The 25,954-nt window shown below is 45.9% G+C and overlaps 1 protein-coding gene across 2 annotated transcripts in view; it reads right to left on the bottom strand.

Annotated features, from left to right (window-relative positions):
• Positions 1–25,954, bottom strand: part of GPR50 (G protein-coupled receptor 50) — a gene marked incomplete at its 5' end in the record, with an annotated part of 74,170 nt that overhangs the window by 30,828 nt on the left and 17,388 nt on the right. The window contains one exon of one of the 2 annotated variants that reach the window (XM_083486573.1): positions 24,253–24,308. In XM_083486573.1, the coding sequence (XP_083342699.1) occupies positions 24,253–24,259 (7 nt within the window). Of the gene's footprint in view, positions 1–16,173; positions 16,331–24,252; positions 24,309–25,954 lie in introns of those variants that run through there. The other variant, XM_083486572.1, reaches the window with a different exon arrangement.

The raw sequence follows: 25,954 nt of genomic DNA, 5'->3' as shown, positions 1-25,954 counted from the left end.
TGATGGGATCGTCATGGTGCTATTGCAATAGATTGGGATCATTTTACAAGGAAGCATTTCCGTTTTGAAATGACAACCAGGCAGACAGGATGCATGTGTGCCAGATTCTATGCAGGCTCAAGCATCAACGCTTTTTGCATTTAGTAAAACCTAAGTTAAGGACATGATTCTGTTTCCAAACACCCCATTTAACACCCAAAATCCTATGAAGTGGATTCAGCTGAGGGAGTGACTGTTAAGTTGTGGGTGAACATATCAGACGACACAGCGATTCTTCAAACTGCTCTTGTTTATTCACAGGCCAGAACAGCACTGAACTGAAGGGTTCAGTCAGCCTGATTATATAGAGCTCCAGTACAACGTAACTGTAACAATTTTCTAAAACTATCCAATCACTGAACGTCACTTTCGATACCTTATTTGCATAACTACATTATCCCCCTGCTGGCCCAGGGTGAGAACTTCAGTACATAACAGTGACTGGCTCCTCAATCCTAGACTAACCACTCTGTCGCACTGGGCCTCATATTGACATGTCCTGACACATTCACAAGACCAGCCACCAGGCCAGAAATGCCAGCACAAAATTTAACACCTGGTAACGTAACACTTCACTGAGGGCAAGTGTAGTCTTATGCTTAGGAGGATGAATATGGATTCAAACCTGCGTTTCCCTGGTTGTAGTTCCAACACTTCTGAGGCTGAAACTATGGCCTCCATCACTGAACCTTGCCCTCTTCCAGATTTTACGGAGCTTTATCTTATATGTGTGCATCCCCTTTCTTATGAGTATCCCAGCACAGAATTTAATTTGCACACAAAGGACTGTGACTTTATTTTTATAGAAAGCAGAGATTTTCCTACGATCACCCACTGAGATTTGTTCTATGATCCCAAGTGCTAAGAGACAATCAAAATGTCAGTCACTGGCAATATCATTTTACACAGGGAATGCCCACTTTCCTAGAACAGCAGTCCAAATCCAGAAGGCCCCTGCAGTTTAAAGGCAATAAATCAAATTGGATTCTGGCCTCATTGAATCCACCATCTATCAGCACTCCTGATAGAGGACAGAGAGCCATCCAGGGTACAATCAAAGTGTGCTTTTTCATCCTGCTACTGGTAGAGAGTTGGGGAGGATTCAACAATGACAACAGAGAAGGCAATTACTAGGAAGATGACTTAAAAGGTGTGTGTGTGTGTGTGTGTGTGTGTGTGTGTAGTCTTCCTATTAAGGCATAGTCCTACTTTGGTATTAAGCAATACATGGAAATGATGTGAAACCAAAAATAACCCAACCTCCTGCCTTTGTCCAAACAATAAAATCATAATATTAGTCAAACTGAAGATCTTTATCCATGTGTGTGCGAGAGAGAGAAAGAGAGGGAAGGAGGGAGGGAGAGTGATACTAATAGAATCCTAATCCCCTAATTATATATATACTTGGGGATTTCCACACATTTCTTTGAAAATGCTCAGGCAGACTCATGTCTACAGCAGAGTACTCACTCACGTTGTGCTAATTTAAGCACGTTCTGTTTCCACTCACTTGTGGCAGGAAGAATTTTTCAACTTCCATGCCATCAATATTAAGCATTTTGTACAGCCCAGTTCCCAGGAATGGTGATTCATGCATTGGTAATTTCAAGATTCAATTGTTTCAATGCACTGCTATGTGGGGCTGCCCTTGGACCTGGTCCAGAAGTTCTATCTGGTGCAAAACCCGGCAGCTACCGAGACACTATCACCAGTGCTCAAGAGTTTTCACTGGCTGCCTCCGGACCATGCAGGCTAGGGGAGAAACCAATTACACTTGCCCCGGGCCTCAGAGAGCTAAGCAACCAGGGGGCCCTGCCAGGAGCCTGCCAGACTATGCTGCCATGCCAAGAATGCCCCATGCCTCCCAGCTGACCAGAGACTTAATGGGCAAAATGGGCATGGGCAAAATGGCCATGCTTATCCATATGCACTGCAAGCCTTTGATAGTAAAATCTGGACCTGCATTACTGAATACTAGCATGTAGCTCATAGCTTCCAACATTTCTCTGATGGAAATAGGAACATCCTAAGTGTTATGTACTGAGTTGAATAGGATCCAAAATGCAGCAGTCTGATCGGTCCTAGAACAATGCAGCAGTATGATTGGTCGGCAGGACCCACCCAATCCAGCTCCAGGTGGAAGTGAATCCACAACCTGATTGGCCTACAGGAGAATCCCGGAATTAGTCAATCACGTGCAGCCCATTGTGTAAATAACGTATATAAAGCAGACATTCTGGGGGAACTTCCATTCCTCCTTACCACTATGAGCTGAATAAAGAGCATGAAATCCACTCTCCGAGTATATTTCACTAAGGAAAAGGAGGGATTCCGGGATCAGTTCAGAAACTGGGATGGCTTCTGTAAATCCGGGACTTTCCCTGGAAAACAGGGACACTTGGAGGGTCTAGTAGCGTCAGATGAGATTAGACAACACTACCGCAGTGGCGCATGCCATGGACTGCAAACCTGTCGAAGCCACATAATGCGTCCATCCCATACATTTCCTATTTCTAGTCCTGATCTTCTGTTTGGATGACTAGTCGACAACACAAAGGCCAGTGTGACCAAAGGCCACACAGCAGGTGGGCAGGCGGGTATGATTGATTAGTGATTACTAACTTTTGAGCTTCAAATGTATAAACAGCTATGCAAAATATACTGTGCTGGAGATGCCTCAATAACATTGTTAATCCAAGCTACCTTGCCATGAAATCAGTATTTAAACAATAAAGCCACAACCACTCGACACAACAGTAACACAACAACAAAATGCAAGTCCTACAGTAAGCACACCTGCGCATGAGCTACTCTATCCCCAAATGCATGAGTAAAAAGCAGCAAGCACAAGTAATAGATGAGATCTGGTAGTTTTAAAGTAGGTGCAGTTAAGGTTGGCGATAGTGGCAATGCTGCTATATACTGTAATACAGGGGCGTGGGTGGCACTATGGTCTAAACCACTGAGCCTCTTGGGCTTGCCGATCAGAAGATCGGCGGTTCAAATCCCCACGACGGGGTATGCTGCTGCTGTTCTGTCCCACCTCCTGCCAGCCTAGCAGTTCGAAAGCACGTCAATGCAAGTAGATAAATAGGTACCACTGCAGCAGGGAGGTAAATGGTGTTTCCATGCGCTCTGGTTTCCGTCACGGTGTCCCGTTGCGCCAGAAGCAGTTTAGGCCTACTGGCCACATGACCCAGAAAGCTGTCTGTGGACAAACGCTGGCTCCCTCAGCCTGAAAGCGAGATGAGTGCCTCAACCCCATATTCACGTTTGACTGGACTTCACCGTCCAGGGGTCCTTTACCTTTATTGTAATATATTTCAAAGACTGTAAAGTATTTTTGTACCTTGCTCATATGTGGCCCATCTGTTTTAGGAATACAATATCTGCAGGGTTTTCTGTTTATCTCCCTAACTTAAGAATCTGACCGTACCAAGCTATTACTGTCTATTTTCTAAAGCCAGATTAAATGTCTCCATCTGAAGTGCTGAGTGGAAGATTGGCTGGCATACCATACCAAGCTAAGCTGTGCACATGTTCCCAGGATGTTGCATGTATGGAACACATTTTATTACTCTGTCGTCTGTAAAAAAACAGGTTAGACAACTTCTAATCAAACTGATATTAACAGAACAACCTGGAATTGCTGAATCCTTTTATGAAATAAAATTAAAGAATTCCTTCCAGTAGCATGCACACTACGAAAGCTCATACCAATAACTAATTTAGTTGGTCTCTAAGGTTCTACTGGAAGGAATTTTTATATTTTTTATTTTGTTTTGTTTTGTTTCGACCAAGGCAGACCATCACGGCTACCTAACTGTAACTGAATCCTTTTATGTTAAGGTTCTCCTTGAGGATAAGACTGATACTATTACTCTGGCTGTTTCAAAATTTCTCTCACAGGCAGTAACGATCAGAAATCAGTATATGTGGACTAAAGCTCCTCTATTGGCTAGCAAGGCCACTCTTACGCATTAATAACTGTTGATATCATTGTTGTACTGTGTATTTTGGATCTATGGGTCGCAATAAAGCTGTGTGGTTTCTTGCCACTCAACGATGCCAAGGTGTGCATCTGGTTCTGCACCCAAAGCAGAACATCACAGAATGATGATTTCTGTTATGTGTGTAACAAGGACCAATATGCCATGGACCTCTGTGCAAATGGATATGTCTATAAAAAGCCTTTGCTTTGGTTTTGGAATGCAAAAGACTGGAACCTGCTCTTCACGCATTATTAGCCCTAAACAAAAACAGCCGTGCAAAAGCACCAGAGTTTGACTGGCAACCCCGCTAGGCAGAAGTGACACAGCCAAACTTAACAATTTATCCCATTAAAATTCAATAAAAAGCAATAATCAAGTCTTTGCGCAGATTCCAGTAGCAAGCATAGCATTCTTGAAATGCATTGTCAAAATATTATGACACATAAATATCAAACCCTGATGTTCTTTTGTTTTGCGTTGTGTGCCTCTAGTGTCTGGGATCTCTCCTAGCATGGTAAATCCAGCTGCTATTGTGTTGTCTTCTGGACTGCGGATTATTACACAAGACACGAATGCACGCCACATTTAGCTTGGCGTCTCTTCATGTATTACCTTTCTGAGTTCGTACACCTAAGGTGGTCTCGGTGTACACATAAACATGCAATCTTTGAATGGAGCAAGTGCATATATCCTATGGTTAGGGTGTGATGAAACTAAAACAAGTATGGTTTCCTGCAGATTTTGGACCAAAGCCACCCAGTTTGGCCAATGCTAAGAGATGCTGGAAGCAGTGGTCCAACAAGATCTGGAGGGCAACACATTGGCTACCTTTGCCATAGATCAGCCATGAGATGGGGCATTGGACTGATATCATCTCATCAAATATGCTGAAATGAGAGCTGTGCACATGATACAAAAGCTTAAAGGGGAACCAGCTTGCTCCCCCAATTCTACTCCTACAATTAGGTCTGTCAGCCCCCCTGCTGGACTCTCAACAGACCATAAAAATTCTGCTTGTTCTAGCTCTTCTCACCACGCCAAGGGGGAAGAGGAACAAAATAAATCCACTGTGTAGAAAACGGGTTTCCCATGCAGGGAAAAGTCCTTACAGGGCCATCCCCTGGGAAACGAAAAGGAGGCTTCTCTTCCTGAGCAAGTTCTCTGGAGAAGCCGTAAGGACTTGCTGGTGTGCAGCAAACCATTTCAAAGGTCCAGTTAAGAGGGCAAGCATTTGTTCTATTCCTGTAAATTTACTGTTGCATCTTCTCCTTCTCTTCAAAGTAGTTTAATGCATTTTAATGACTGGATATGCTGCTTTGCAAAGTGGGGTGCTTATTATTTAAGGAAAGGTCAAGGGACTGGAAAGCTTTTGAAATGAAAAACAACTTTTTTGCCTTTGTTAACTCTCTCTCTCTCTCTCTCTCTCTCTCTCTCACACACACACACACACACACACACACACACACACAAACACACGAGTGCTCAAGGTTCCTTACAAGCTGCTGACAATCCCAATATTTGTAGCTTTGAAATGTGTTGGTTATCTTCAGAGGATTCCCTTCTCTCAGAAAAGCACTGCTGCTGCCAAACGACCATGGCTGGAGGGTGCAAGTAGACACCAACCCCATGCAGAGTGAGACTGGCTCTGCCCCAACCCAATCTCCCTTTCTTGACATTTGTGAGCCAGGCTTTCATTAGGAAGCATTGTACAACAATCCTGGGAAGGACTTCCATGCCTTAGAATATGGTACATAGGATGCTGACTTATACCACTGGTCCATCCAGCTCAGTATTGCCCCCCCCCCCAGGCCTACCTGGAGATGATGGGGATTGAACCTGGAAACTCCTGCATGCACAGCAGTTGCCCTACCACTGAGCTAAAGCCCATCTTTATGCTTCTCTCTAGCGTTGCCTGCTGGAAACCTCCTCTCAGTGCACCTGAATCCCCCTGGGAACAGTATGTGCTGCTTTGCAGACTGCACATTGATTTGAAATCAAACATCCTCTAATAAAAAGATTACCCATCATGAAAACTGCTGGGCTAGCATGCATTGTTTGATGAGAGCGATTCCAGGGGATTATTGGTAGGGTTTAAATAGCTGCCGTGCCTGCTCATTTGTTTATTTGAGTTATTTATATCCGCTTTTAATGGCAGTTCTCAAGGCGGCTGACATGACCCAGGACTCCCAACTCCCCATCCTTAGAGGAAGAGGCTGGGCATACAGAGGAGTGTATCTCAGACCAGGCACAGCCTTCGCCACCCCACCTTCCTCAGGAGTTCCAGCACCAGAGCAGCCCAGAAGCTATGATAGAGGGAGAAGAAATACCAATCCCCACATGGCTCTGTATCCTGAGGATTTTGGTCTGCCTGGGATGTGTCCTTGTTGCTTCTTCCTTCTCTGGATGGAGAATAGAGACAAGGAGGCCACTGAGAAAACAGGTCTAATCCAGTAAGCTCTTCCTATGTCCTTATGTAGCAATGGCCTCCAACTTGGATGGCTTTAAAAGAGGATTGGACAAATGCATGGAGGGTAAGGCAGTCAGTGACTACTGGCCCTGGTGGCTATGCTCTGCCTCCATGGTTAGAGACAGAGATGCTTCTGGATGCCCACTGCTGAAAAACTTCAGGAGGGGGAAGTGATTGGGTTCTCCTGACGCCCTCAGAGGGTGATGGGCTCTCCTTCATTGCAGGTTTCTAAACAGAAGTTGGACAGCCATCTGCCAGGGATCCTTTGGCTGTGATTCCTGCATTGAAGGGTGTTGGACTAGACGTCCTCGGCAGCCCCTTCCAATTCTGCGATTCTGTGTATAATTCTGCAGCCTGCTGTACAAAGGGGAAGCTTACATTTGTAGCTCTGACCACTTTTGCCTCTGGCTCGCTCAGCACAGGCATGTGGCCCTCAACAGGTTGACCAGAGGAGAATGTGGCCCTTCGGTCCCCCCAGCCTTGCTCCAGACGAAGAAAACAAACATCCATTCTGAATTTTAAGGAGCAGAGTGGCTCTGTGGATGTGCTCTGCATAGGGATTTGTTTTCAGTGCCATAAAGTTAAGCTCACAAAGCTTTTTTGCGTGAAAATCAATTCCTGTTTCCCCTCTAAATTTCCTCTTTTCAGTTATCTAATTTAGGGAAGGGGGAGATGTGCCACTGTTGCCATTCAGCTGACCTGTGGTGTTTCGATTCAGGCTCCCTTCCCCTTCGCAGTAATGGCAGCTGACAACTCTGCTCTTAGGATATCACAAGGGCAAACGGAGATCAGCTTTCACTGCCATCTGGATGGGGCTATTAAAAGAAGCAGGTCCAATTAAAAGGTTATTTGATGCTCCCATCACCATAGAGCCTATACAAAGGGACACTGTGCATTTCAGAGCAGGTAGGTAGATCTGAATTCCTGAGGTCTAGCAGCGTCTTGTTCCCTCCTCTGTTCAGATCTGCTTTATTTCATGCTTTGTCTGAGAACTAAACTTGCCAACATACTGGGCTTTGAAGGAAACCTGCCACTTAATTCCCATAGTTGCCAACTCATTTCTACAAAATTTTAAATATTTTCTTCCCCTTCTAGATTCAGGCATTGTTCAACCATGCTTTCCTCCAAGAATAAAAATATACAAAATGTAATAAAATTAAGTATCTGAATAAACGAAGGAATTTTTTTTTTGAAAAATGGATTCCAAAGTTCTCTGAATTAAAAGAGCTTAGCATCTTCAAGTATTTTGTTGTTGTTACTGTAATGTGATAAACATTGGGATGCATTTAATTGAGATTTCTGCTAAGGGTCAGCAGCTGGCAGCCTATGTGTTGAACCTGGCCCCCTGAAGAATGCAGCTTGCCTTTCCCCGTCTTTCTATTCAGGGACAGAATATGAAGTACTGAAATGGTCAAGGTAAGGAGAAGTGGGCCTAGCCTTGGCCCTCTTGTGGTTTGTCTCCAAACTCCTTGTTACCAGGATATCCTCTCAGCCAGCCACCAACAATCCAAATCAACATTAAGAAAGTATCTGTCCATGACAAGAAAGTCAAACTGGTTTCCACAGACACTGGCATTTCCCTTCTTCACCTCCAGGTCTACTGTATGACTGTTAACAGCTGACCGATCGGTATGCAGCTCCCCTTTGTGGTGAACCATTGAACTGCAGCACACAGCTTCTCAGAAGAAGACCTTTAGGCTCTGGATTGACTCTCCCCAACCTAGTTGACCACTGGATCTTCCTGCTCAGCCATGCTGGAGCAACAAGGTATTTTTGGTTAGCCATTGGACTTGCCTTGCCCACAACCCCACCTCCTAACTTGTCACCTTCTGGTTTTAACTTGCACAAGGCAAAGGAACAATTCAATGGCAGATGCTACCAGAACAATCTCAAGCTTAGCAGGTGCCTGCAAAAGTCCTGAAAAAATAATGGGATATTCCGACCTTGTGACGGCATGCATTTCAGTTCTTTTAATATTAACTCCAAGAGTGACTATTTCTGAATGTACTCTAATCCGTTTTCCTTTAGCCCAGCCAAGAAAAGCAACTGAATCTTACTTGGAAAGTTATTACATACACCAATGACACAAAGGGGGAGGGAGTATAATTGGCTTTGCCAGCCCAGCTTCAGCTCATGAGCAGAAGGTGTGTTTTCCTTGGCAGAAAACACACAACCACATCCCTTTCCCATGGCCATGGTCAACAATATCCATCATCTAAACCTCTTCCAGGTCAATTCTTCCACCTGCTCTATAATAATCCCCAGCTAGAGTGACCAGGTTATCCCCTGGGGATTCCCCCTTTCCCAACTGAGTATCAAGTTTTAAAAGATAGGCACAAAAGCCAGGGCTTTCCCCATCAATCTTCACACACCTGTATCCTTGCTCACCAGACTCACCTGCATAGCTCCCCTGTGTGGTGGGCCACTGAACTGCTACTAACAGCTTCTCAGTGCAAGAGCCACCCCTGGGCTCCCTCTCCCCACCCAGCCCACTGAAACTTGGCAACAGGCAGTATTCTCAGGTAAGGGTCACTGCTGCCCGTGCCTGGCCCCTTTTTCCAGTACTCTAATGCACAGCTGTCATTGCAAGTGTCTACAGTGCCCAGGACTGATTGTGTTTCAGAGCACTGCAGGAAATAAGAACTGTGGTTGCCAGGTACATATCAGAGAAGAGCTGCCTTGATCTCCTTCATTGTTACCTGGAGAGCCTATCTGCCTGTGCAGCAGATATACAGTAATTAGGATGTGGAGGAGGAGCTGCCCACTGCCTACCGTTGGGAGTGGCCAACAGAGGGTGACATGCTGAAGACCAACTCAAACAAGGAGTTAGGATGGAGAGCCTCCGAAAGCACCATGGGTGACAGGTAGTTGCCTTAACCTCTGGTTTAGTAGTCAAGCTCACTTCAAAGAACAAGAGAAACAAAGCACGTCCGATCTGAGGACTTCACCTATGAATCTTCTCATTGCTCAGTGACTGCCATGTTGAGTGACGAATTGCATGTGGGGCCAGAACTTTCGATCACCTTTCCAACAAAGTTCTTTTGCACAAATGCAAAGTTTCCAAGGGCTGCTCAAGGAGGTTGCAGCAGCCAGTGTTGATTTGCATGTGTGAATGGGCCATTGCCAGGCCTAGCAGAACTTCCCTCTCACCTTGCCTTGCAGTCTTGTGTGTGCTGCAGTGGATGGGATCATGAGCAATAAAGCCCCAGATTCAAGCCTCACCAGACTCTCTCTCTCAGCCTCAGTCTCCCCGTCTGTAATATGGTGATAAGGAAACTCGCCTACTTTCCCAGGTACCATAATTATTGCAGGGATTATCTGGATTTTGTCTAAACACATGCAGCAATAGAACAAGGTGGGATGAGATGGGGAGCACAGGTGGAAAGGGTGTGTGTGTTATATTTTCAGATACTCCCCAGTGCAAAAACCTCCCCATAAAAAGAGAAAACCAGCACAGAAGCCAAAAGGCCAGGAAGCCGGGGATCCCCCCCCCCCAGTGTTTTTTCAATTTGCAGGTAGTTGTTTCCTCCCCCAGTTGGGAGAAAGATTCCAAAGCAATATCCAAAGTGGTACAGTCCATTTCTGCTGCACGTGCAGACCCAACCTAGGACAATGTAGAACTCTGAAACACACAATATGAATTTTGGAGTTTGGTGTATATATATACTGCAGCAAAGTGCAGAAACGAACTGTCTGGTAAGACGGCTAACTGAAAGAATAAATAACCTGAAGGCGTGATACTCCTGGCAAACAAAGCCATTCTGAGTACAAGCTGATATGTGGCCATCATGAAGTCATTAGTGTAACCAACTGAAGGCACAGCGCTAACCGACTGAAGGAGGAAGGAAATAATGCCTGAGAAAACAATCTACAGGTAGTCACTTAAGAACGAATCAGCCAGGGAATAGGATACCTTTATGCCTTCCGCCCCCTACTGGTTCTGGTAACTTATTGCAATTACTGTTGCTGTACCCTTGATAATGAACACCGACTGTTTTCAGTGGTTGTTGGTTCACACACTCCTTTGAAAGTCATCAAGTGCAGCGACAACAAGCGATGGGGGGGGTGGACGTGGGCGATTCAATCCCACGTTTCCCTGGTACTGCAGAGTTTACAGAGGAACTTGTGCTCAGACCTGGATGCAATGGCTAGAACAGAGGAAAAACTGTAAGGGGCCAAGCAAGTTCTAATGCTACAATCACTGGACATGATAGCTGGTGTATAATTAGAGAATACGAGAAACCAGGTGGCACAGTGCAGGGATGGAGGGGTTCTGTGGACCTTCGTATGCCATCCCACTTCAGCTCTCTTCAGTCCCACTTCTTCACCCTTGGCAAAGTGCTAAATTGGGACCTGCTCAGCCAAGAAACTAAGTGGGTGATTATGGGCCAGTGACTGCCTAGCCTACCTTGAAGGATAAAATGGAGGTGAGGGAAGAAGCAGGTATACTACTGCAAACTCCTTGGAGGAAAGGCAGGATATAAATGTTGCCCAGGTGTAGCAGCCCAGATCTTGAAGTCTATATCAGAGGCCCTTCTCTGTGTGCTTCATCGAAGTTAGGTATGGAGGGTGGCTGCATGGCCTTTTCAGTGGTGGCTCCATCTATGGAATACTCTCCCCAGGGAAACACGCCTGCCATTACCATTATCAGGGTTTTAGGCACTAGGCTAAGACTTTTTCCTTCATTCAAGCCTTTGGTAACTAAGACCCCATCTACATTATTTAAAGCAGTGACATACCACTTCAAACAGTCATGGCTTCCACCAGAGAAACCTGGGAAGCGTAGTTTGTAACGGCACTTAGAGAAAGCTAAGATTCTGAGTGGTGCAACCATCAATCCCTCTTTTTACGCAACTCTGGGGATTCTGAACCTCTGTGAGGAGAACAGCCAGTTGTTAGATCTCCTAACAACTCTCAGCACCCTTATTTGTGAAAGCCACCATGGTCAAAAGGGGAGTAGCACTGCTTCAAATGTATAGCACAGATACTTCTATGGGAGTCATGGGCATAGCCAGGATTTTTGTTAGGGGGAGAAGGACTGGATTGCCGGGGGGGGGGGCAGAACTGATGTTTTACTTGATCTAGAGGGAAGCTGCCCCCTGCCCCCCCCCCCTTGAGTGGGATGGATAAGACTTGTCATTATTATGTTACTATACCTTGTTTTAAATTTTCTGGCTTTAATTGTTTTTTATCCACTATTTAACCTCTTGTTCAGTTAAAGACTTCTTTTTTCCTATTCTTTTTTGCTAAATGCTCCCAACAAATGTAATAAATAATAGCAATGTTATATACACAGGGAATTAAGGTCCGCACCTCCTGCTCTGTTTTGCTCAATTCTCTTTTGCTTCAGTAAAGGAAGGAAAGAAAGAAAGAAAGAAAGAAAGAAAGAAAGAAAGAAAGAAAGAAAGAAAGAAAGAAACCCCTCAGACTTACCCAACTTCAAAAAGTTTCACATATAAAGTTCCCAGGAAACAAAACTATACGAAGCAATTAGAGACAGTGCCTTTCAAAGTCTACAAAGCAATGTGAACTTTGTAATTGCCCTTGAGGAAGGATAAGGTACACTGGCACTTCAGTCTGAAATCCCAACCCTGTTCCTAAGAAGTGAGCTGATTATATACCTCTCCAAAGGGTTTTTAAACTGGAGAGGAGTGCCTCATTATTGGATGAACAAATGGGACAATTACAGCCTTCCATATGCTCTGTTATATATATATATTTTAAAAGGAGAAAGGAGAGAGAAGGTCTGAAGAGAAGAAAAACACAATTTTGCCACAAGCTCATCCTTTGCCATAAGAAATAAATGCTGGCTAGGAGGAGTCGCTGGAGCAAGATAACAAGCGAGGGCTCTCTGCGCAGAGGCGGAGCTAGGTGCTCTGGCACCTGGAGTGGCGCACATGCTGTGCACTGGGGGGTGGCGCTAGCTGCCCGCAGGGGCAGGGCGAGCATCCCAGGGGGCAGGGGGCGCTGTCACCCCCCCTCATGGATGACACCCAGGGCGGACTGCCCCCACCGCACCCCCTTTCCTCCTCCAGTGTCTCTGCAGAGAAGTAAAGTTCCCATTTCATCACATTGAGGCTCCTCAACTCAGTGAAACATTCAATAAACCCAAACATCAACTCCCTACAATTCTCTCCCCCCCCCAATTGTTTTCTTTGCTTTCACTTGATGTCTGTTTTTTTTTTTTTCTCTCTCTCTCCCTGTCTCTGCCCCGTGCTCTTTACTGCTTCCCAGTGATTTAAAACATGAAGCATCCAGGAGATTTCAACCTTAGGCACACCTTCTTAGCAGAATGGGTCCTCCTCTCCAGTGCTGAGATGCTCAGCTGTGTATTAGAAACACAGGCATGCTGCACACACAAGTTTCCTTGGTTAGCTATGGGCCTTTCTTCAAATTACTTAGGGGTTTACCGTGAGAAAGACCTTGGTGGCTGACACTGCCACACTGCCCAAAATGAGGCTCTTCCTGAAGCCTTGAGAACTGAGAGCAAATGGGACAGAACAAGAGTAAGAACCTTTTCAGATTGAAGAGCACATTCCCCTCCAGCCAAGGTGCCAGGAGTAGGCAAAAGTGGGCAGAGGAATCAACGCAAAATTTACATTTGGACACTTGGTTAGGTTTCTACAAGCAGGCACACACCTTTTTATCCTCCGCCCAGGTACGTACAACTCATTACAGTGGTACCTCAGGTTACATATGCTTCAGGTTACACACGCTTCAGGTTATAGACTCCGCTAACCCAGAAATAGTACCTCAGGTTAAGAACTTTGCTTCAGGATGAGAACAGAAATTGTGTGGCGGTGATGTGGCAGCAGCAGGAGGCCGCATTAGCTAAAGTGGTGCTCCAGGTTAAGAACAGTCTCAGGTTAAGAATGGACCTCTGGAACGAATTGAGTTCTTAACCCGAGGTACCACTGTATCGGGGGGGGGGGAGTGTTTCCAGCCAGGGGGGGGAACTACTCCAGGAGAGTGAGGGCTGATAATGGGTCTGGTTCTGGAGGGTTTGTGGCCTGGGAAGAATCACAAGGGCCACATGATGAGATGGGGAGTATTTGCCCCCCGGGCTGAGATTTCCCCATCCCAGAGTCAAAGTAAGACAAACTGGTTTACTTAGTGTGATCCATAAGCCTTTAAAATGGTCCCCTAAGGCAGAGCTTTCTAAGCTCTTCATGTTGGTGTTTTAATTGTTTATTTCACTCTTATTGTTTAATTTTGGTGGTGGTGTTTCTTTCTCCCCAGGGTCAGTTTGAGTAAAAGTGTTGTTCTTATTCTGCCAGACATATGTGTGTAGCATTTTACAACATACACGCAGGCGTTTCAATCTGTAATTCAACACAAGAAGGAAGAAAGTTTAGATGGCATGAACAGGGGAATAATTTACAAATTATTTCAATCATCTGTACTTAAGCTTAGTTAAATCAAATAAATACAGACAGAAAAATGAATGAAGTAAATTAACATTCTTGGTATTTGCCACCAGCCTGGTTTTCCCTCACACATCTGCACCCAGACAGAGACTTTAAAGCTGTTGTGGACAAGTTCCCTTTCACACCCACTCCGATTTGCCATCCTCAAAGCAATCTCATGGTCAATTTATTATTGGAGGAAAGTTGGAGTCAAGAGACTCTGGTTCCCTCTGAGGGATCTCATCCCTGTCTAAAGATCTGATCAGATGCATTGCACACACGCCAGGAAACGTTTCTCTGCATTGCACTGTCTCTGCAATTCATGCTTGTGCATTACGGCTATTACATTTCCTACAGATCCAGGGTCCTTAGACTGTGCTGAGCCTAAATCTTCTTCTAAAAAGCCCTTTTTTCAGCTCTCTCCCCACATGCAGGCAGGATTTTATTTCTAAAAACCAGAAATTATGTCTGGGCACACAGAGGTTTCTCTCCTCCTCCTCTGAAGACTTGTTTTCCTAATGGTAGTCCAGACAATGAGAGAAACACTCTGCACAAACTCAGGGGCATGAACGGGAACTGCACAATCTTATACATATACAGTGAGGAATAAATTCCACTGAGTTCGTGAGATGTACTGCCAAGGAAGTGTGTTTGGGAGTGCAGCCCAAATCACTTTCCCTATCAGCTGTAGATTGCTTGCCCAGCCTGGGGGTTGGACTAGAGGACCTCTGAGGTTCCTTCCAATTCTGCAGCTCTCTGTCCCTCCTCTGCCAAAAGGTTTGTAATTGGGGGTGGGGTAGAAACTTTTGTGGGCTAATTTACAGTGGTGCCCTAAGTGAAAGGTGCTTCCCCCCTACTTTCTTATGGGAACAAAGAAGGCAACAATAAAGGGAAAGGGGGAACTGCAACGTGCACACTCAAAGAAGCCCCAAAGTGGAACATAAGGAACATAGAAAACTGCCTTACCAAGTCAGATCATTGGTCCATCTAGTTTAATGTTGTCTGCACTGACTGGCAGCAGCTCCCCAGGGTTTCAAACAAGAATCTCTCTGAGCCCCACCTGGAGATGCCAGGGATTGAACCTGGAACCTTCTGCAGGTAAAGCAGGTGCTCCAGGACTGGGCTATGACCCTTCCTGGAATGGGACACGCATCTTTTTTTGTGTGGTTAGCACTGAGTACTCCAAGAAGGAGGGCAAACTTCCAGGCCAAGCTAAAAGGAGGGGTCCCTATAGACAAATGGCAACTTAAGACCGATAGCTGCTGCAGCAGCAGCATAGTGCTTCTTTCGTCTTCTTTGCACGGGGATGTTGCGTGCACCCTCCTGTACCTTTAAGTCACGTTCTTTCCCTCAAATAATCCTGGACACGATAGTTTGTGAAAGGCTGCTGGGAACTGTAACTCCGTGAGGAGTAAAGTGCAATGCTCGGGATTCCTCGAGGGAAGAACCTGGCTGTTCTTATAAACCGGGACGCGAAAGCAGAGCCCTGTCAGGCTCGGTGGGGTTTTCTTCTGAGTAAACGTGCCTGTAACCTTGCGCAATCGTAAATGCGCTTCCTAGGGCTCAGGCAGCCCCCCATTGAATAAAGTGGGAATTACTTCTCTATAGGCATGCGCTGTCAGCTATGGGTTTTTCGGAAGTCCTTGGTTTGAAAACCGTCTGTATCATAAAACACACGAGGTGCTCTTCGCTAGGAAATTCCCTCTGAGCTAAGGTTACCAGACGTCCCCGTTTCCCGGGGACAGTCCCCGGATTTGCAAATCAGCCCCCATAAAAAAATCCACTGAGGTTGAAAAGTGTCCCCGGATTCATTGGGGGAAAAAATCTGGTAACCTTACTCTGAGCTTCAACTCTCTTCCCCGCCCCATCCCGTAATATGGGAGTGGAGGATAATAAACCTGGGCTGCCTTACAGAATTGCTGTCAAGGATTATAAAGTCAAGTAGGTGTGAATGACTTTAAACACTTTAAAAGCCAACTACTGCAGTAAACATGCAGTAAACCACTATGACCTGTCTCCCCTTGATGTACATTATAGTCTTACCAAGAGATGAGACACTTACCATACTTTTGTACAGCTGGCGGTCAGAAATGCGGGGGCATTTGCCCTAACAGGGCCACACAGACGGCCCGCGCCCTCCGGCACCTTACCACGTGCTGGCCTTCGAAGTGGTGGTTCCCGCATAATCCCTCCCTGTCCTAGCAAGAGGAGCCTTAATCAGCGGGCCGGAGCCAAGGCTCCCCCTTCCTTCCCACGGGACAAAACTCACCGGCGTTGCGGAGCTTGCGGTTCCTCAGCACGGACATGATCACCAAGACGTTGCCCAGGATGTCCACGACGATCGTGAAGATGAGCACGGCCGCCAGGGAGTGGCGCGCCTCAGGGTGGAAGCGGCATTCCGGGCAGCTCGCGTTGTTGTCCAGCATCTCCCCGCCGCCGCCGTGCAGGTCCCGAGCAAGGGAAAGCCCTCCCCGGGACTCCCACCCCATCGGCAAAGAATCCCCAGCGCCTGACTGCCCGCCCAAGGCGCGCCCGCAGAGCCTGAGCCGCCCGGTTCCCAACTCCAAAAGTTTAGCTCGCCTGGAAAGAGCGACGGGTCCTCCCCCTTTGTGCCTTCCCCTTCTCTCGGTAAGCGTCTCAAACTGCGCGGGGTAGCATGGAGGCGGGCGTTTCTCCCGTCACCTGCCTTTCCCGAAGCGCCGGGAAGGAGGTACCCAAACGTTGCGCTTTTGCCTCTCGCGGGCTGGCAAAAAAGACAAAAACGCACACAGACGCTCACGCCCCTGTTTCCAGGAGCGTTGAATAAGTCGGGAAACCCTCCCACCTCAGAGGGCGCCTCCTTGGGCTACCCTTCTGGGACAGCGCGGCTGTGCCCTCCTTTCCTATCCTTGAGCCGTGCGTAAAAATGGGGACTTTGGAGAAGCGTGTGGGAAAAAGGCAAACGCCAGTTTGCCGTGCGCCTTGCAGGCTTTCCGCGTTGCGCGGAGCTGGGGATGATCTACTGCTCTCTAGCCAGCTGCAAGGATTGACGTGGAGGCTCAGATATGCTTTCCCACTTCTACCTGTTCCTCCTCTGCCACGGAGAGGAGAGCCAGGATGGTTAAGAGTGTTGGTCGCTCGCCACTTAGCCATCATGAAGCTCATTGGGTGACCTTGGGCCAGGGACTGCCTCTCAGCCTAACCTGCCCACACAAGGTTGTTCTTAGGGGGAAATGGGCAGTGGGAGGGGACCCATGTGACACCCCCTTGAGTTCCTTGGAGGAGGGGGCTGGCTATACAATAACAACAGGGATAATAATGTGAAATGTGAATGCTGTCCATAGAGGCAAAGTGCCTTCCATGTTGACTTTTCCATGCCTGCTAAAGACATTCCTCTTCCAACAAGCCTTCTAAAATCTCAGTTGGTATCTGTCTTGGATCTGAATTTATTTTAAGTATGTGCTGATGTTTTAAACTGTTTTTTTAATATTTAGAGTTGTGCTTTAATTGTTTTAATATATTTAATATATTTTTATTGCCATGCAATGCTCAGCTGGTAGAGCACAAGACTCTTCATGACAGGGTCCTGGGTTCAAGCCCCACAGTCAGCAAAAGATTCCTGCATTGCAGGGGGTGGACTAGTTGGCCCTCAGGATCCCTTCAAACCCATGAGTCTATAATTCTACCTTATTGTGCAATTGTTCTTAACTATTTTATATGCAATTGTTTTTAACTTTTTTGTTTTTGTTTTGTAGAAGTAGAAATCAAAAGGTCTGATCGCAAGGAGAAATGCAGGATGAGGATCAATAGTGAAGGGGCACATCCAGCACCAGATACAGGAATACTTATGCAGTAAATACTGACAGGGCTATCTTTATCAGATGTGGTGCCGGGGTGCAAATATCTGCCCAGCGCCCCCAAATTACCATGGATAGTGTTGGGGTGGCCATAGCTGTGCACTGCCAGCCATCCGGGGGGGGGGACGCAACTCTCCCCCATGCCACTGTGGGAGAGTGATCCTTGCAGAGGCTTGGGAGTGAAGTTGCGCCCCTCCCAAGCCTCCTTGGGAGGAGAGCGATCCCTGCAGGTGCTTGGGAGGCAAGCTGCGCGCCCGCCAGCCTTATGGTTGGCAGGGTGCAGCTGGCAGGTGTGCAGGGAAAGGGGAGGCTGCCAGCAAAGCCACACAGCTCCCCCACTTGCTGGGGCACCCCTGAGAGGCCGGCACCCTGGCATGACGCACCACTAAGCCTTATGGGAAAGACGGCTCTGGTGACAGAGACCCACAGAAGCAAAGGGAGAAAAGGCTTTTTCTTTCAAGCTTTCCATCCTTTCGGATTCCAGCAGACCTTCAAGCTTGTGACACAAGCAAGCATTGCAAACCCAAATGCTGCAGCTGTGCAAACCTTGGAGGAGACACTGGAAGGGACACAAGGTGGCCTAAGGGAGTAATAAGATCCCTGCTGGGTCCATCTAGGTCCATCTAGTTCAGCCTTCCTCAACTGATGCTTTGGCTCCCATCAGCCAAAGAACCCCATGCATCCACAATGCAGAAGAAGGAAAAATAATTACCACCAACTCTCCCCCCCCCACCTCTTTCTCCCCACATCTTCCCAATGTCTCACACCAGTGTCTCAACACCAAATGTAACTGACCTATAGACAGGACTCTATGAACTGAAAACAGAGATGTTAGATGTACCTTTGTTATCCGTGGAAAATCTTTCAATGGAAACAATTATATGTTAAAAAAAAAAAGGTTCAAAAGGTGATGAGATAAATTTCTGGATTGGGTTGGCCCTACTCTACTTGCAGGAAGGGAGAACGCTGCTACATTCAGGTCCTGCTTGCAGGTTTCTGTTTTGCCCCTGTGAAAAGCTGGAATAGATGTGGAACTATTCTGGCCTGATCCAGAAGGGCTCTCCCTTTTGTTCTTGTGAGATGGTGAGATGAGACTGGGGTGGCTCAACCAACCAAATTAATTTTAACAGGGGCTGGTCCAAGACATTTTGCTACCTGAAGTGAAGGGCAAGGTATCAGCAAGCCTCTCCACTGCACATACCAAATTCAGTCATATTAGCCCTTGAAACTCTCCTTATCAATAGGACCATGTTGTCTGCTGCACCTGAGAGCAGTAGGCTAGTTTAGCGGGTGAAGGGAGGCACACACAGGTCTGTCTACTCCTTGACTCTCAGCATTTGCCACCTGAGGCAGATGAATTATTCTGATTCATGGTAGGGCCGGCCTGTCAATTAAACTTGCATATTTGTAAAACAAACATTCCAAAGTGTGTGTGGGGGGGGGGAAGCAGCCTTTTTATTTCTAGATACATATGTGTGTGCCATCAGGCATATCTCAGAAGGACTTAGAATCATAGAATCATAGAGTTGGAAGAGACCACAAGGGCCATCAAGTCCAACCCCCTGCCAAGCAGGAAACACCATCAGAGCACTCCTGACATATGGTTGTCAAGCCTCTGCTTAAAGACCTCCAAAGAAGGAGACTCCACCACACTCCTTGGCAGCAAATTTCACTGTCGAACAGCTCTTACTGTCAGGAAGAGCTACTTTGTTGTGTGCTAGAAAAAGGGAGACCTCTTTTTAAAGACAGTGTTTTGGCACCTACCATCTTTGTAGATATTTGAATTAAAATTCCATATGAACAAACTTGAGCCCAATTAACCAGGGCAACCCTCATAATAGCATTTAAGGTTGCCTCCAGATTATGAGTGTTTTGTAGGAGGGCGTCTAGTGCATTCTGGAATGTTAGGTTTGTGCAGTTAAGGTGGATTAAAGACCTCTGTTGTCTTGCTGAAACAAAGCCACTTTTAAAAAAGGACTTTTGCAGTTTGGAAAGTGACAGGGATGAAAAGTGTGCCAATGCCCATATGACTACCCTGTGAACAAATCAGAACAACTGCTCAGTAATGTCCAGATATAATCTAACCTCTGCCTAAGTTTTGTTCCAGGAAATCAGGATGAATGATCAATAAATATGGTGGGCCTTAGGAAGATAAGGGATGGGCACAATGAATTTGCAGCAACAAGTCTGAATATCACCTGTGTGGTTTAGTTTTTACCTTCACAAGTAGAGGAGGAGTGAGGAACCTCTGGTCATCGGCCAATCTTGGTCCCCAGGCCATCTAAATTTGGCCCGTAAAGCCATTTTTCTAAACCCATGCCCAACTGTCAATCAAGTAGCATCCCTTCGGTAAGCGGGTGAGATTAGCAGATGGGGTGATCAGGGAACTGGTGTGCACAGCCAAAGCACCAGGCTTCATCTCCACCTTTCAACTGGTCAAATCCTGCTCAGACCACTGCAGAGAGCAGGGCTGAACTCTCCGCTCAGTCCTTATCAGTACTTCATTATGGCATGAGATGATGGACAGGGGTGGTGGTCCTATGCACCTGTCAAAGTTGCCCCACATAAGCCAAAATGATTCCTCACCCCTCTCTCAGTTGCCGCACCCTGCCTGCTCCTCCCCCCTCCCGGCAATTGTCTGTAGGAAATTTGGCACATTTCACAGCATGCCCTTGAGGACGTGCTCCCTCTCTCTCTCGTTCTCATGTTGCTGCTTCCACTTCTCTTCCACTCCCAGATACTAATTTGCATTAATTAATCATCAGCTAAAAATACCACCAGTGTTTATCTTCTTCTTCAAAGCACGGGTCACATCACCCAGGATGCTGGCACATATATTTAGCACCTAGTCCTCCCCTCCCCCTCTCCCAGAAGAGGAAAGTTAGCATTTGTTTCTCGTTTGCAGGTGCTGTTCAGCATAATCTAATATACACTTCTCTTTAAAAAACCACACCAAAAAAACACCCATTGCCTTAATAATTGCTCTAGCACTTGGCCAGAGAGCTGTTTTGTGATGCTGAATGGGGGAGAGAGGAGAGCAGTGGTGAGAAGACGTGAATGGGAAGAGGTAACCCATAAAACAGATCAGAAAAGAACGGTGCAGATTTCAGAGCCCCTGAGGGAATATACATTTCACCAAGCAAAAGTGCTGGAAGTCTCAGAACACAGGATAGTTTATCCTGGGAAGGAAGGAAGGAAGCTGTTTGATGGTGCCACCGTGTGGTCTTTAGCAAACTTGCTCTTAGATTATTGTTATTATTATTCAGCATAAAATTTGTGAGCACCTCTCCCAAGGGGCTTTCGGGCCCTAGGGGATTCTATTGCCTTGGGGGGGGGGAGGAACCCTGGAGAACTCTTCACTCAGAGCAGTTTAGAGCTCTTCTGAGATCTATTAAAGCAGTTTTCCTTCCCTGATAATCTCTCTATCATCAGTTGTGTAATTACCATCCCCCTTAAGTCAATTATTTCACTCCTTGGCTCGCCATTGGGGAAGCCAGCCCCATAAATGCTGTATTTTCCTTCTTTCCCTAAGTTGCTATGACAAAGGTTTGCCTGCAGGTTAGCTCACTTTCTTCTTTTGTTCTTTATTATTATTATTGATTTTTAATTTCCAGCAACAAAACATACTTGTACGATGAATACAGAGTTTAGTAGGTTACAGAAAAGAAAGAAAAACAGAGGCTGGTGGTTGTAGTTTTTGATGTTTCAAGAAAGGCAATTAAATAAAAGTGTCTCTCCATCATGTTCCGTGAGTCGATGGAGGGTGAAAACCATTTTGATTGTCTTAACAAAGTCAATAAAAGGATACCATGTCGTACAGAAGGTGTGAGTCCTTTCCCCCCCCCAAGATCGATATTCTTTTTGTGAAATGGTTAATTTGTCCATAAGCACAGCATCCCATGCTTGCAAAACTCATGCTTCAAAAAGATTTGCATTTAAAGTTTTCTAGTTTTTCGCAATAACTAATCTAGCTGCAGTTAATAAACAGATGTGGTCTTTATTGGTTGTGTTCTTAATCTGATGAGTAAAATGAGATATTTGGGCTCTTCTTTATGCTGTTCTTGTTTTAATCCTGCATAGAGAATCATAGAGTCCCTTTAGTCGTGTCCAACTCTTCGTGACCCCATGGACCAGAGCACGCCAGGCACTCCTGTCTTCCACTGCCTCCCACAGTTTGGTCAGATTCATGTTTGTAGCTTCGAGAACACTATCCAACCATCTCGTCCTCTGTCGTCCCCTTCTCCTTGTGCCCTCAATCTTTCCCAACATCAGGGCCTTTTCCAGGGAGTCTTCTTTTCTCATGAGGTGGACAAAGTATTGGAGCCACAACTTCATGATCTGTCCTTCCAGTGAGGACTCAGGGCTGATTTCCTTAAGAATGGATAGGTTTGATCTTCTTGCAGTCCATGGGACTCTCAAGAGTCTCCTGCAGCACCATAATTCAAAAGCATCACTTCTTTAGCAATCAGCCTTCTTTATGGTCCAGCTCTCACTTCCATACATCACTACTGGGAAAACCATAGCTTTAACTATACAGACCTTTGTTGACAAGGTGATGTCTCTGCTTTTTAAGATGCTGTCCAGGTTTGTCATTGCTTTCCTCCCAAGAAGCAGGCGTCTCTTAATTTCGTGGCTGCTGTCACCATCTGCAGTGATCATGGAGCCCAAGAACGTAAAATCTCTCACTGCCTCCATTTCTTCCCCTTCTATTTGCCAGGAGGTGATGGGACCAGTGGCCATGATCTTCATTTTTTTGATGTTGAACTTCAGACCATATTTTGCACTCTCCTCTTTCACCCTCAATAAAAGGTTATTTAATTCCTCCTCACTTTCTGCCATCAAGGTTGTGTCATCTGCATATCTGAGGTTGTTGATATTTCTTCTCTCCCCCGGTATTTGTAAGGCCTCGTTGGACAGCCACTTTGCTTTCTTGCATTTCCTTTTCATTGGGATGGTTTTCATTGCTGCCTCCTGTATAATGTTACGAGCCTCCATCCATAGTTCTTCAGGCACTCTGTCCACCAAATCTAAATCCTTAAACCTGTTCCTCACTTCCACTGTGTATTCATAAGAGATTTGATTTAGATTGTATCTTACCGGTCCAGTGGTTTTTCCTACTTTCTTCAGTTTAAGCTGGAATTTTGCTATAAGAAGCTGATGATCTGAGCCACAGTCAGCTCCAGGTCTTGTTTTTGCTGACTGTATAGAGCTTCTCCATCTTTGGCTGCAGAGAATATAATCAATCTGATTTCGATGCTGCCCATCTGGTGATGTCCATGTATAGAGCCGTCTCTTGTGTTGTTGGAAAAGAGTGTTTGTGATGACCAGCTTGTTCTCTTGGCAGAACTCTATTAGCCTTTGCCCTGATTAATTTTGAACTCTAAGACCAAACTTGCCAGTTGTTCCTTTCATCTCTTGATTCCCTACTTTAGCATTCCTATCCCCTATAATGAAAAGAACATCCTTCTTTGGTGTCATTTCTAGAAGGTGTTGTAAGTCTTTATAGAATCGGTCAATTTCAGTTTCTTCAGCATCAGTAGTTGGTGCATAAACTTGGATTACTGTGATTCTGCTACTTGCTCTTTCTCTGCTGGGAAACCTCTCTAAAACTGCTGCCCCCATGCCTTAAAATCTTCTTGCTCGGTGGTCCCTAAATGTTCAGGCCACTGCCTGTTTGGTTCCATCAATTAACCCCCAGTGTCCCCTACTCTATTCAATGCATTATTCAGAACAGCAGTTTCCACAACCCACTATGGGCAATAACAAAACAATAAGGTTCAAAACAGCAACAATTAATTGTACATTCATTCAAAATCCAGTTAATTCAAGAAAATTAATGAATTTATCCAGTGATGCCCACTGTTGAAAGTCAAATAGTCATTGACCCCACTGCTGTCCCTTGCTTCTTAGTATCCTCCTAGGTAAACCCCACCCCCACCTCTCTTCCTCCAACTGGGGCCACCCTGTTCATCCTTTTCTAGCCTCCTTGACTCACCTCTGCACCTGACTGTTGAGATGACAGTGCACCAGTCCGTCCTGGCAGAATTACAAAAAAGAAGTGTTGCTTATGTATCTATTGTCAGCATCATTCCATGAGTGTGTGTGGTGCCTTGCAAAGCACAAGAGGACAGGACCCTGCCCTGGGAGGGATTACAAATAAAACACCACACAGAAGTGCAGACAGCAGAAGAAAATGAAGGAAACAGAGGTGGAGAACCCCAGCATCCCTCGCAGCGAAGACCTGGTGAAAGTGGGTGTCTCCGCAGACAGGATTGGAGGGCCCGGATCTGAATGTAAATGATATGAAATGAATGAAATGAAATAAACAGGTGAATGTTTATTTTACCTGTAAATGAAATAAAATAAACAGGTGAAGAATATAGGGAATGCTCTCCCTGGTGCCTTTGCTAACATCTTTTCGGTGTCAGACAAAGCCTTACCTTTTCCCCTCCAGGTTTTCAATGGGCTGAGCAGATTTCTATATTTATTGGTTTGTTGCATCTCTGTCTCACCTTTCATTCAAGGAGGTATATATAGTTCTCCTCTCCATTTCATCCTCAGAACAACCCTGCAAGGTAGGATTAGGCTGAGAGTGAGTGACTGGCCCTGGGTCACCCAGGGAGCTTCATGGTTAAGCAAGGATTTGAACCCTGGTCTCCCAGGTCCTAGTCCAACATTCTAACCACTGCGCCACACTGCTGTTGTTGTTGTTGCTGCTGCTGCTGCTGCTAAGCATACCAGAAAAGCTTCCTGAGGGTGTTACATAGTGTGTCTCTGTGTGCATAACTTCTTATGAGAATGTTAATGTTTTATATGCATTTTTAATACAGTAAGCCTGCAACTTGAACTCAGCTCCTTAGCTTTTTCCTGGATTGCTCAGTTGGTTAGAGCGTGTTTCTGACGCCAAGATTGCAGGTTCAATCCCTGTATGGGACAGCTGCGTATTCCTGCACTGCAGGGGGTTGGACTAAATGATCCCCAGGGTCCCTTCCAACTCTATGATTCTACACACATTAGCATCTTCTACACAGTCCAGTGCTGAAGACCCTTTTATGATGGCTATATGTCAAAACTAGACTTGCTGTTAGTTGCATGGGAGCAATTGATGTGCATTGTTTGCTTGATTTTAATACCTTTTATTCATTTTGCACATACCATATTGGCCAAAATATAAGCCGCACTCCCCCCCACCCCAAATTCCGACTGTGAAAAGTGAAAGTGCAACTTAAATTCGCGACCTTACAAAAATTGGCTTTTACAGTATCACTGCTGAAACAACATATGGCAAGACGGAATGGGAGTGTGAGTGCATGCAGAATTTTAAGGGAGCAACCTATATTCAAGTATTGTCTTTTCTTCTTCTCTCTCTCCCGCCCCCCCCCCCGCCCGAATTTTAAAGGTGAGGCTTATTTGCAGGTGCGGCTTATATTCAGGCCAATACAGTAGTTTAGAAAATAAAGAAAGCAGAATAGGGGAGAAATTGTGAATCACATTTTGATTGACGGAAGATATTTTTTAAAATATAAATGACTAGTGTATCATATACTTCACAGATGGAATACAAATAAAGGAAATTGGCTAATAAGAAGGGGGGAAGGGGAATGCCTTAAAAATATCAATGTAACCCTACACAAATCATACCGTTTGACGTGGACACTTTCTGCCATATAAATAGGGAAACCTTAAGCAGCTCTGAGGGACGTGGGTGGTGCTGTGGGTTAAACCACAGAGCCCAGGACTTGCCAATCAGAAGGTCGGTGGTTCAAATCCCCACGACAGGGTGAGCTCCCATTGCTCAGCCCCTGCTCCTGCCAACCTAGCAGTTCAAAAGCACGTCAAAGTGCAAGTAGATAAATAGGTACCGCTCCGGCGGGAAGGTAAACGGCATTTCCGTGCGCTGCTCTGGTTCACCAGAAGTGGCTTAGTCATGCTGGCCACATGACCCAGAAGCTGTACGCCGGCTCCCTCAGCCAATAAAGCAAGATGAGCGCCGCAACCCCAGAGTCGGCCACGACTGGACCTAATGGTCAGGGGTCCCTTTACCTTTATCTTTAAGCAGCTCTGGGACTATGGGGGCAGTATGAGGAAGGGAAAACTTGAGAAATAATGCTTTCCTATCTTTTCAATATGCTCATTAAAAATGCCTCAGGGTTTTTTTCCTAGAGGAATTTTGAGTATGTTTTAAATTCCACATGCACACAACTCCATTTTTTT

Source organism: Podarcis liolepis (assembly GCF_965112155.1).
Source record: "Podarcis liolepis genome assembly, chromosome: Z".
In the NCBI taxonomy this organism is placed as follows: domain Eukaryota; kingdom Metazoa; phylum Chordata; class Lepidosauria; order Squamata; family Lacertidae; genus Podarcis; species Podarcis liolepis.
Note: the sequence above shows the minus strand (reverse complement) of the source record. Positions and strands in the feature narration are given on the sequence as shown.